Source organism: Leptosomus discolor, chromosome 3 (genome assembly GCF_034619465.1).
Source record: "Leptosomus discolor isolate bLepDis1 chromosome 3, bLepDis1.hap2, whole genome shotgun sequence".
NCBI classification, from domain to species: Eukaryota; Metazoa; Chordata; class Aves; order Leptosomiformes; family Leptosomidae; genus Leptosomus; species Leptosomus discolor.
Genome location: NC_141393.1, coordinates 25,621,491 through 25,633,010, shown reverse-complemented (window position 1 = coordinate 25,633,010; position 11,520 = coordinate 25,621,491). Strand labels below are relative to the sequence as shown.

Here is an 11,520-nt window from a genome sequence, read left to right as displayed (position 1 = left end):
TACCCATGCACCTCCTGCTTGTAACATAATTTGCTGTTCAAGAGAGAAAAACCCTTTTGGCTCTGCTGGGGCTTTGAGGGTTTTTGTGCAGAAAGTGATTAGCAATGAGTTTTCTCAGTCTGGGCTGGCTTTGCGTCCATTCAGTCAACAATCAATGAAGATAACTTGAATTCTGTTGTCATACCTCCTACTGCCTGATGGCTCTCAGTGCATCAACTTACCAAAGTCAAATCACTTTTGCTCTCACTGTGGCCACTTTCTCTGATTGCTCTCTTCAGGCTGTTTTAAAGATAGAGGCCCTAAACTCTGACCTCAGCTTTTCTTTCTCTTAGTCCAGGACTGACTGTCCTCCTCCAGCTATCTCCTTACAGTTAATGAGTCTCCTCATTCATTTATTCTGTCTCCTTGCAAGTATTTTTAGACTGTGATCATCTCCCTTGAGCTAGCTATTTCTTAAACAAGATAAATGTTTCACATCATCTTTTCTCTTATGTTCCCTGTACCTTATTACTTGCGACCATTCATGTTTTAACTCTATATCCTCTGAGGATATCCAACGAAGACTTTTTACATGCAGACCTTGAGGGCTGCCCAATAGTGTAGTATGAAGAAGAAAACCATTTACTTCTTAATTTGTATGAGAGTCTTACTATACATAAGACAGAGTTCTTCCAGTTTACTTCACTGTTGCATCCCCTAATTTGCTATACCACCACTGCAAAGACTTCTGAGACCTTAGATGTGGCACCATTTTTTCAGGTAGCCACATTTAAAATAGACAAGCCACTAAGCAAATGTCTATGGTTTCTGTGCAAGGTCTTAAGCAACAGGGAGATTTTACTTTAGCCACTAGCACTATCAGAGAAGAAATGATGCTTATCTGATTTTCCAAAGTCAGAGAAGCCCTAAGTGTTTTATTTTTAAAACCTTTGTAAGTATTTAGACATTGTCACAAGAAATCATGTTCCAAAATATATTTGGTATTGCAGCTGCTATTTAATAAAATGCAAATAATAAGTAATGGCTCTCAAAGCACTGAAAATGACAAGCTTTTATTATTTATCCTTATAAAAGTTCAGAGCCATCGAACAGATTTAGAATTTGTGACATTGTCATTGAGCTCAGCCTTCATTTACTAAATCATAGCTAAGAGCAAAGGTTCTGTTCACAGTTGTTGAGCACTGTTACATTTTCTTGCCAAGGAATTTCTATGAGTGGATGCACAGATATGACAAGGAAGGGATGTCAGGGCAGCTGGATAATTAAAAAGCTACTCTTAACTGTTCCTGCAGAACCACTACTCTACCCCAAACAGTGTGGTCCACACACTTGGGAATGAGCAGAGGAATAAGCCAATATACAGGGTCAGTCTAATGCTACATTTTTATAGCTCTTTTAATCCCAGATGATCATAACTATAAAGGCTGTATTCATCTGAAAGTCCCACCACTACTGCTGAAATCCAGCAGTTTGCTGCAAAGGAACCATTTAGCTGCACAAAATGGTGATGCAGCAATTTACAGCCAGGAACACAGCTGTCTGACAGAAAGAATAACTGCATGGAACTCTTTCTGCAGCTACTCAAACTGGGATCTCCCTGCACTGCGGCAAGGACCAAGACTTCACAGTGAGGGCAGACAGCTGTGACCCTGACACAGTAGCCAGGCATGATCCAGCCCTGGTGTGAAGAGGCAACAGGCTTCATGGACAACTAATCCCATTGTGCTGCATGGGGCCTGTCCTTGCAGAGTGGCCCACCAAAACTCCGAGTTGATTGTGCCCTTGCCAGCGTGTGGCCCCAAAGAGCTTACAGCCTGAGGCAGTGTGGCAGCAGGTGCCAAGTGCCACAAGCTGCCTGAGCCTGCAGTGTCAATCAAATGCCAAAAGCAGAGAGCGAGGGTGTCAAACCAAAATTTCTGCTGATGTGGGGAAGATGCTGGCTGAAATTTTGAGAGCCTGTTGCCTTTAGAAGTATATGAAAAAAAAAGTTAGATCAACCACTCTCTAGAATAAGAATAATCCTGGGAATCCTTCCAAGGAGAGATGTATGGCACGAGGTGCTGGCTCTGGTTCCAGCGACAAGGTGACTGTCTGCTCACCTTGATGCCATCGCGCCAGTAAGGAATAATTTACATCAAGATGTTATTTGTGAGCGATGATAATAGCTTTATTTTCCTGTAGCTTTCAGTTGAGGTTGATAGTGTAATTTATAAATAGAAATTAGAATGTTGGTTATTAGATGCACTTTTAGATTAGTCACTACATTAAAGTAGGAAGGGTGAAAGAACTTGTCCAAAATTATATGACTAATTATTGGCAAAGCCAATAAACAAATCCTAATTTTTTCCTTCAACATGTCCGTGTGTATGCTGTAACAAATGTACAGAGACAGCTAATGAACTGTCAAAAAGCACAACACAGCTCATGTAAAAAAACCAGAACACTTTTTATTGTTCACTGTTGATGAAAATACAGCATATTACACATGGAAACAGCGGTGCATTCATGCGAACACACAGAGTGTGGAAGGATGTATATTCTACAGGTTTTAATTATCCAACTAAGGGTTTTCTCAGTATATTTCCATGGTTACTCTGCTCATCACAATAAACTTTGTTTGTTATTGATCCAAATGTGTATACAAGTGTGAAGCATTGAAGGATGGTCACAAAGTCTATAGGAATGAGTTCTGGCTCGTGAGAAACACAAGGATGAAAGCAGGTGCCTTCCCCTACATGGGATGCACTGAGGGCATTTCTGAGGAAGAAATAACATTTTTCACGGCTTGTCAGCATACTCCCCAGCCTGTTAAAGAGCAGCAATGAATTCCTATCCAGCCCATGTAAGATGATGCAGTTTGCCAAAATGGAAGCTTCTTGTTGCAGCTGCTGAGGAATCCAGCGTTATGATCCTGGTACAGATGTCATGGTATCCCTTCTTAAGGCACCTATTAGCATAGGATCTCAGCACTGATCCCATGGGCTGTTGCTGCAGCTAGAAAACAACTGACACATTAGGCTGATTAATCCCTGTAGTAATTCCATTAACCTCCTTAATGGAGTTGTAACATGGATGAATTTACCCCTCTGCAGCAGCGCAAGAGGGAATTGCCCTGGAAAGCCTATAACTATGGTGTGGCAGGAATGTCCAAGGTAAATATTTTTTTTGTTTATTTTAGTGCAAATTGAAGCATCCTGACTGGCTGGAAAACCTCCCTGTCTTCGAATTTCGAACTCTTCACAGCACTAATGGTGCAGGTGCCCCCTACAAGAGGGTGATACATCAGGGCTTAGACACATCAGCAGGGCTCTTGGCACCCCTCTGACAGCTCACTGTGTGTCCACACTTCCCTCTCTCTCACAGGCACACGTAGCCTGCCTGATCACACAGCTACTCAAACACAGCCTTTTCATTCACCTTTGTAGTTTCCTTTCCTTATGCTTCCATCTGATCATGATTTATTTGTTTGCTGCTCCCTGTCAGAAGGGCAGCTTTGCCTGGACTCTGTCATTGAGCAAAGGACCACTAAAAATAAGTAGCAGAGCTACAGTCCTGACATACCATTGCATAGGGAGCAGATCAAGAAGAGAAAGGAGAAGTTCTAAATTTATAATTTTTTTTTCCTGATTTTCTAGCCTGTGGAGAGGTTTACCTGCTACATTAGCCATGTGCATAGCCTGCTCCTAGGGCAGCTTGATTGCATTGCAGTTCTGTCATTAAAGGCTTCTCAGTACGATAAAGTTATCCCAAGCGCATAAGAGCCAAAAGACACTCTGTAAAACCCTCACAAGGAACAGACACCATTTTTGCAGTCTACAACAGCCCAGGCTTTCTGAATGCTCCTGCTGCAGCTCATTAGTGCTTGTATAGGGTGGCTGATGGGGCTGGGGGCTGGAGGAGTCAGGCAGGAAGCCACAGGAGGGTCTGACTAATTTTTCTGCTAGTTCAAAGACTGTTGCCACATATGCAGGTGCAGTGATGTGACTACTAAGCTGCAGTATCTCTTCATCTACATGGTTTGTGATCTCCTTGTTAATATGCTAAATTTATTCTGTTTGATAGCCAGTCCTTTCCTCCCACAGAGGCTGCAATCCCAAGAGATGGAGTAGCCCATCTCTTTAGTGATCCAGGACACAGTGGGAGAGAACAGGGGAGGTGCTGTGCGCATGGGATGCACACACACGCCTGGGGATTTTATTTCTCTTTCTGCCTACAGTAGTCACTTCCCACATTCAGCACAGGGATGAGAAGTCCTAGCAGCCACCTCTTGCCAAAGACCTCTTGAAGGTTCTCCCTCCAGGGACGGGCTCTTACCACCATCCCTTTCCGCACCTGGTACCGTGTCTGCCCACGCAGGATCAGCAACATCTGGTGGCAGCAGAAGCCAGCGCAGGCCAGTCCAATCCCAAGCCAGAGGTAGAGCATGAGGATGACAAACATCTCAGAGCTAAGAAGAGCTCCTGCAGACCAAGAGTCAGGGGGAGGGAGGACAATAAAAGAAAGAGTTTAGACACACCTCACATGCCAGTGTAATACTCAGCCCTGAGAATTGACAAGCTGCCTGTATTCTCTGGACACAAGTGGGGAGTTAGGAGCAAGGCAGGCTGGTTGCTCTACATGCAAAAAATTGTTTCCTTTGTAGCATCTGACGCAATGGACCCTGCTGGGGAAGTACTAAAATGATAATGGTCTGTACACTTCTCCCTTTGCTGTTAATGTGAGGATCTAGATTACAGGGGCAAATTCAGCCAGAAGTGAAACATGACTGTAAGAATGGTTAATTTATTTAAGAATCTGCCTGCTCATCACAGTGAATCTAACATTTCTAGGTTCCTTTGGAAAAGAGATGTGGGTCCTAAAGCATCTAGAAACTTCCAGAAGCCTTTACTGTGTGCATTAATTCTAGGCAGAAAGATTTGGGATTTCCCTCTCTCTCAAATCACTATATATATATATGTAAAATATGTTAAAAAATAAAAATAAAATCAGTAATGACTTTCCTACCATTGGGCAAGGGCAGTTTTCATATGAATGCAAGAAACAGAAACAGAAATCTTTCAAAATACAATCCAAATTCCTTTTTTAAAGCTGCTGCTAGAATGCTCAAAATGCCTTGCAGGTCTGAAGCTCCTAGTTTAACTATTTTTGTAGTATATGTTTATGCTGAGTACATTTAAAAATATTCTGTGGGCCCTTTCCTCTACAATGATTTTAGAACTCCTTCTGGAAAATATTAGTAAAATAGCAGGTATCGCTGAGTGACCTTTCAGTGCGTAGGCAGATCTAAACCCATTAAAATAATATTCTCTCTGTGTGTGCACATATGAATGTGTACACACACATTTTGTGTATATTGGTATATTATTAAACACCCATATTTACACAGAGGCACACAAAGAAAATTAAATGTGTGTCAATACTGGTATAAATAGCTGATATCCTCTCACTGGTTCCTGCAAGGTTTAACAACAAAAAAGCTCTCACATGCTCCCATCCCTCTGGAAGACCATGGGGCAGACAGACTCAGGCAGGTGAAAGCTCTGGTCACTCTAAGGCTCTACAAGGGCAATTCTGCTGGAGCAAGGATTGCATGGACAGTAGTGGTATGCTGCCTAAAACAGGTACATGTCTGCTTCAGGTTTTAAGTTTAATACAAAGGTGGCTGGATATGTGTCCCTTGCTTCTCTTACACAGAAAGCCAGGTTAGGTAGTATCACCTGGTTTTGCAATCTGTGAATCCCGGCTTCTCCACCTGGCAGGTCTGTAAGTGAGAGATTGGGGCTGACCTGTGACAATCATGTCAAGCTTTGGGCTCGGCCAGCAGGCCCCTCTGAGGATGATTTGTAAGGACACTGATGACAGCCTCAAGCTTTCAGAGATTGTCCTCACTTGAAAAAGGCACAGGAGTCGTTCAGTTCTCTTCCTAATGCAGTGTCATCTTTCCCTTCTCGTTAGATCCCATTCAGCTCAGTGGGCTTCGTATGCAATACAGCAAAGGAAGAACAAGTCCCTTAGAATGATGACAAATTCTCATACTAATTCTGTTGGAATAATTTAATCTATCAGTTAGGAAGCCTAGAGACAAATATGGGCGCCTCCACCCCTTTTTTACTGGACCAGAGTGTGACAGACATTTGTTCTTTCTTACAGCTGTTCTTCAGATAGGATACGGAGACAGACAGCTATTTTCTTCAGAGCCTTTGCAAGGCGGCTGTAAGCTTTATTTCTATGAGCTGCTGAAATTCGACATCAAGAAAGTAATTACCCTTGTTTCCCCTTGCAAATATTAAGCATCTCTGAGCCACACTTTCCAGATACATGATTTTTTAACCTTTTCTTCAGGTTACCTATATAAATCATTTTCTGTAATTTCTTTTGTGGATCCAATCTGACATGTGTTTACAAAAGTGGTCTCCATTTGTCCCTCATCACCACAGTCCATTTTATTCTTGGATTCACTTTTGCTCTAACTGACCTGGTGTGATCTCAAGTTTATTGCCATACATTATCTATGCCAGAAAAGCTGAATCATGGGCTGAAATTATAGACTCTGGGTCGGATTCTGAAATCCATGCCTGAGCACACTCTGGACAGAATAAGCCAACTCAAAATTTTCACAGCGTGAAAGCAGGGAACACTCAGTTGACATAAGACCAGCAGATTCACCCTTCATCTTCCTTTACTCCTCCTCCAGTGCAAAGGGCATGATGGAGAAGAAGGAAGGTAAAGTTTTTTCCTTGCTATAGCAATGCTCTGTTTGGATCCTACAACAACCCTTAAGTAATGGTTATATTAGCTGAAAACTATTGGGTGGACAAACCTTCCAGGTAACTCTTCCAAGCGGTGTTTTTCTTTCCTTAACTGGAGGATAAATGTGCTGGTAGAAATCCAGTCGGCCTTTCCTCCCAAGCAACCAACACACCATACACCCGTATACAGCTGTGAGAGGCAGCAGTCCTCACCCTGGCTGAGCTAGAGGTTCGGTGGGAGCTACTGGGAGCTGCTGCCTCTTGAGGGTGTTCTGGCTCCCAGGTCACAGCCTTGCATCCAGCCCCATTGTGTCCCACTCAAATACTGCCCACACGCTGTCTTTGGCACTGCAGTTGCTGACACCAGAGCTGGGGCACTTCAGTGGCTCTCCAAATGCATGCCAGGACCCAGCTCGGTGCAGATGAGCCCTCGGAGTCAGACAGAGAGAGCTAATTCCTTGATAATCTCCTCCCACATCCCTGCTCTCCCTCCCAGGCTGCTAAGCTGAGCAGAGCTTAGGTACAGGGGAAAATCGTTCCCAGTGTTTTTTAATGCTAGTGAAGACCATGCAACATTATTCACAAAAATTCTTTAGCTTGGAAAAATGACTCCATAAAAATGTCATGGCAGAATTTCATGTTTATTGTCTCTCAGTGATTACCATGACAAATCTGCTAATTTGCCAAGTAGAGAGATATTTGTTTGTTTTCAGATGGCAACCCTGCAAATCCAGCCTGGAATCTGAAAAGCAGGCTGGGGCCTTTCTGGCTCCTGCATCCTCACCAGCAGTCTCCGTGCTCAGATCATAATCAACACTTCTGGTGGCAATGCACAAGACAAAACAGTCCCCGAGCCCTTCTTACAGAGCTCAGTTGAATCTGCAAAGCTAAAATATATGATACCTATTTTAGTCTAACAAAAGCTGATCTAAGCATACGAGGAATGAGCTGCATGGGGGGGGGGGGGGGGGGATGGAATAGCATTTTTCTGTAGTTGCTTTCAGGGCAGAGTACAGTCTAGGCAGTCTGCACAGTCCTTCCCTGAGAGCAGATTTTATCTAGCTCTTTGGTTTGGAGACAGAGAATGGGCTGAGGTTGGAGAGTTTGGGGGCATATTGAAAGGTGAAGTGGCAAGCTGGAAGAGCAGAGGAAGAGTTATGGGAGCAGAATCAGGAGGGGGAAGGAGAAAGGTTGTGGAGATTTGTGGAAAGGCAGGGTGAGAGGGGAAAGGGGGAGAAGCAGAAGAAAGTGTAAGGGATGGGGACAAGGAGAAAGAGGTATTTGCTTTTGGTGTGTAGCTCTTGCAAAAAGAGTTTCTCCTGGTTCTCTGTGGACCTGTGTCCCAGACTGCTGTCACAAGAGAGGCGGCTAATCACGTCACATTAACTGCTCTCTTGGTTTCTGTTCCCTGAACCCCAGTTCTGTGCAGGAAGGACAGCAAGATCTCTGTAAGTTTGTGCTGCCAGGAGGCAGGAGGTGGATGACAGTGGAGAGGGTGAGTGGACCTGGATGAAGAGAATATCTCTGCTGGGATATGGGGAACCTGCAGACTTGTAGGATATGAAAACCTACAGACCCTCCAACTGCCTGTAGGACAGGCAAAAGAGTCCCCTCACCTGCAGTACAATGAGTGAAATCTCTCTCCTCTGCCTAACTGCAACACACTCCCTGCACAACAGATAGCCCCATTCTATCACGGCAAGCATTTTCCAGAGCCCAATGAATTCATTAGGAATAGGGCTGTGGAGTGGGTCCCAGCCTCTATTTCAGGTGAAGCAAAGTCCTTTGCAAAGGCTGTCTCTAGCCTTTAAGAAGACTTTGTTGAACACAGCCAGTTCTCCCTCTTGCCCATTTCCCCACCACCACTCCCCACACATAGCTATCCAAGGAAGACCATGTCCCCCCGAACGCGGGAGCCCTGGAGGAGGAAGATGCTCCTCATCTCTGAGCAAGGAGTCCTTACCTGAGAAGAACTGGCTGATGGAGTGAGGCAGAAGAGTGAGGAAGGCCAGCGGGTTTGCAAAGGACATGGAGAGTGCAGCAGAAATGTAAGCCATGCCTGCCACCAGGGAGTCGAGGCAAGCCAGGGAGGTGTAGAGGCAGAACATGATGAAGTTTCGCATGTTCCTGCTCCCGATGCAGTTCCCTGTGAAGAAACAGTGGTGGTCATGCCTCTGGGTGACTCTGGCACACAGTCTACAGAAGTGAGTGCTGGGCAAGGCTGAGCCAGGGGACCTGCTTCCATCCAGCCAGTCCGCCACCACTTCGGCTCCTTTGCCCAGGCTTAAGCCCTTGCTCAAGTCCTCGGGGGATCTCTGGATCACAAGGACGTAGTTGCCCAGGGCATTAGCTGAGAGGAAGAGGAAGAGGGCCCCATGCAGCAGAGCAGGAGAGAAAAGTGGGGTGGTGGAAGGGTCTCTGAACATGCTGGGGATGAAGAGAAAGATCTGGAGGACGAAGGTCACTAGGGAGATGCACAAGAAGTAGGCTGGAGCGACAACATTGAGCAACCTGAGAACTAGCATTGCGGATTACGTTCCTGCAGGGGAAAGCAAGGAGAGAAGGAACATCCCCGCTCCGGCTGCACACTTCATCCTTCCATTTCCTGCCGGGTCCCGGCCCCGCCGCCTCCGGGAAGTGCCCTCCGGGGGCCGCACACCCTCGCCGCCGCCCCGCGGCCCCGGCCCGGCCAGGGCAAAGGGAGAGCCCGTGGGCAACGACCGCTCCCCGGCGCCCGGAGGAGGCACCGCGGCCCCGGCGGCTGCCTCCGGGGAACTTGCAGCAGCGATGCCCCGGAGGGGCTGCAGAGGCTGGAGGGTAGAGCCGGCTCCCGCGGTGTGCCGGCGATGTGGGCACCGCTCTGTTCGCCCAGCAGAGTCCCCTCTGCCAGGCAGGGTCAGTTTTGGTATTGCATGAGAGGAAAAAAGGTGGTGCTGGAGGAGGGGGGAGTGAATTGAAAGGGGGGGGGGGGGGAGGAGAAGGGGAGGGGGGAGAGGTTGCTCTAATCCACTGCAATACGGATCAAATCCAATGCTCTAATTTATCCTTTAAAGCCACGGATCTACAGATTACCTTTATGACCGCTGCCCTGCTCTGCACGAAATTAGAAAATGCACAGAACAGCTGGTCAAGTGCTGTCCGGATGCAACCTGCGGCGCCGGGCTACCGAGCCGGGGCGGCCCCGCAGCCGCAGCCGCGGCTCCGGCCGGGCACGGCGCAATCCCGCCTGCCGGGCGGGTCCCCCTGGCCCCGGCCCTTGGTCCCCTGGCCCCGGGTCCCCGGGCTCAGCCTGCATCGCCAGGGCACTGGGAAGCCCAGGGGATCAAAAGCATCGGGGAGCTAGCTGGGTGGCGGTATGGGTGCCCCGGCACCCCGAGCACCCCCTGGCCGGCAGCCCTAGGGGCTCCCCGGCGACACGGTGCCTTCAGAGCCCCGGCGGCCCGGGGAGCTGCACGCCGCCGCCTTGCAGCCCCCTTGTTCGCGGGCGCGGCAGGGTGCCGCCCGGTACCGGCGTGCCTGGCGCCGGCGGAGCCGCCGCTACCGCCCGGCGCGGCGGCAACCCCCGGCCATGCCGAGACCCCCGCGGCAGTCGTGGCGGAACACAAAGCGGCGCCGGCCCTCCCTCTCCCTCTCCCTCTCCCTCTCCCTCTCCCTCTCCCTCTCCCTCTCCCTCTCCCTCTCCCTCTCCCTCTCCCTCTCCCTGTTCCTTGCTGCCCTTTTTCTGTCCCGCCTGGTTCGGCCTTGTCTCTGTCCCTGTCCCTGTTCCCCCTCTCTCTGTCCCTGCCCCGTGTCTGTCCGACTCCTGCTCTCTCTCTCTCTCTTGTCCTCTCTTCTCCCTCTCCCCCCCGCCTCTGTCTCCCTCCCCAGTCCTGTTCTTGTCCGGTCCTATTCCTTCCCCAACTTTGTCCGTGTCCGGTCGCTCCCCCTGCCCCTGCCCGGGCCCGGCCCGGCCCGGCCGCCCGGAGCTGTCCCTTCAGCACCACACGGAGCTGTCCCTTCAGCACCACCCGCACCGCCCGCGTGTCCCTCCGAGCACCGCCCGGCGCCCCGGGGAGGAGGAGGGTGCGCTCGGGGCGCTGAGGTGCTGACTAGTCCCGCGGGGAGAGCGGGGGGTGGGAAGGGACGTCCTGCCTGCTCCAACCGGGAGAGCGTCCTTCCTTCCCGCAGCGTGGCTGAAGGAGGCAGGGTGAGGCTTCAGCATGTCTCCCTGCCACCCCAAAGCTGCCCCTGTTGGAACCAGCATCTGAGGTAAGGGAAAAACTGGGGGAGAGTCTCTGCAGGTTCAAAGCCTCCCTGGGTTTGCAGGGCACCTTTGCACAACAGCAGGTAGCTCGGAAAGCCTTTGAGCTGGGCAGGTGGTGCCTGGGCAGTATGACATGCTGGTAGAAGCTTTGCAGACATGTGTTTGCCCTCTGACAGCTGCACAGCCTCACCCCTCTCTGCCCACCCACGCAGTCCTTGTACTGTCTACACAGGCGCTGTGCACAGCCTCTCACTCTCCTACACACCTACGTGCTGCACCCTCCAGCTCTGATGAAAAGCATCCCTCTCTCCTTCCACAGACCAGCCAGCCATGGCAGGAGAAGGGGAGAGAAGAGGGCTCCTGGGCTGCAGCTTTAACCCTGGAGACAGTCAAACTCTGTGCTGGGCAAAGTTAAAGAAAGATGGGTTTAACCTAATCTTAGGTCCTGGGCTTACTGGCCAGCCCCTCAGCACAGACACTGTTTCTCCAAAAGAGACTGTCCTTTGCCTGAAGGTTCAGAGCAAAATT

At 48.9% G+C, this 11,520-nt stretch overlaps 1 protein-coding gene across 1 annotated transcript; it reads right to left on the bottom strand.

Annotated features, from left to right (window-relative positions):
• Positions 1–4,194: 4,194 nt before the first annotated feature.
• On the bottom strand, positions 4,195–9,274 carry ZDHHC22 (zDHHC palmitoyltransferase 22). Its single transcript, XM_009958611.2, has 2 exons — positions 8,713–9,274; positions 4,195–4,460 (listed from the first exon to the last, which is right to left on the bottom strand). Exons 1-2 carry the CDS (start codon positions 9,272–9,274, stop codon positions 4,195–4,197), a joined length of 828 nt encoding a protein of 275 aa, XP_009956913.1.
• Between the last annotated feature and the right edge of the window lie 2,246 nt (positions 9,275–11,520).

Coding starts and splice junctions, on each gene's coding strand:
- ZDHHC22 (XM_009958611.2), bottom strand. CDS start 9,274: ATGCTAGTTCTCAGGTTGCTCAATGTTGTCGCTCCAGCCTACTTCTTG. Junction 4,461..8,712: donor CATCAGCCAGTTCTTCTCAG/GTAAGGACTCCT, acceptor CTTGGTCTGCAG/GAGCTCTTCTTAGCTCTGAG.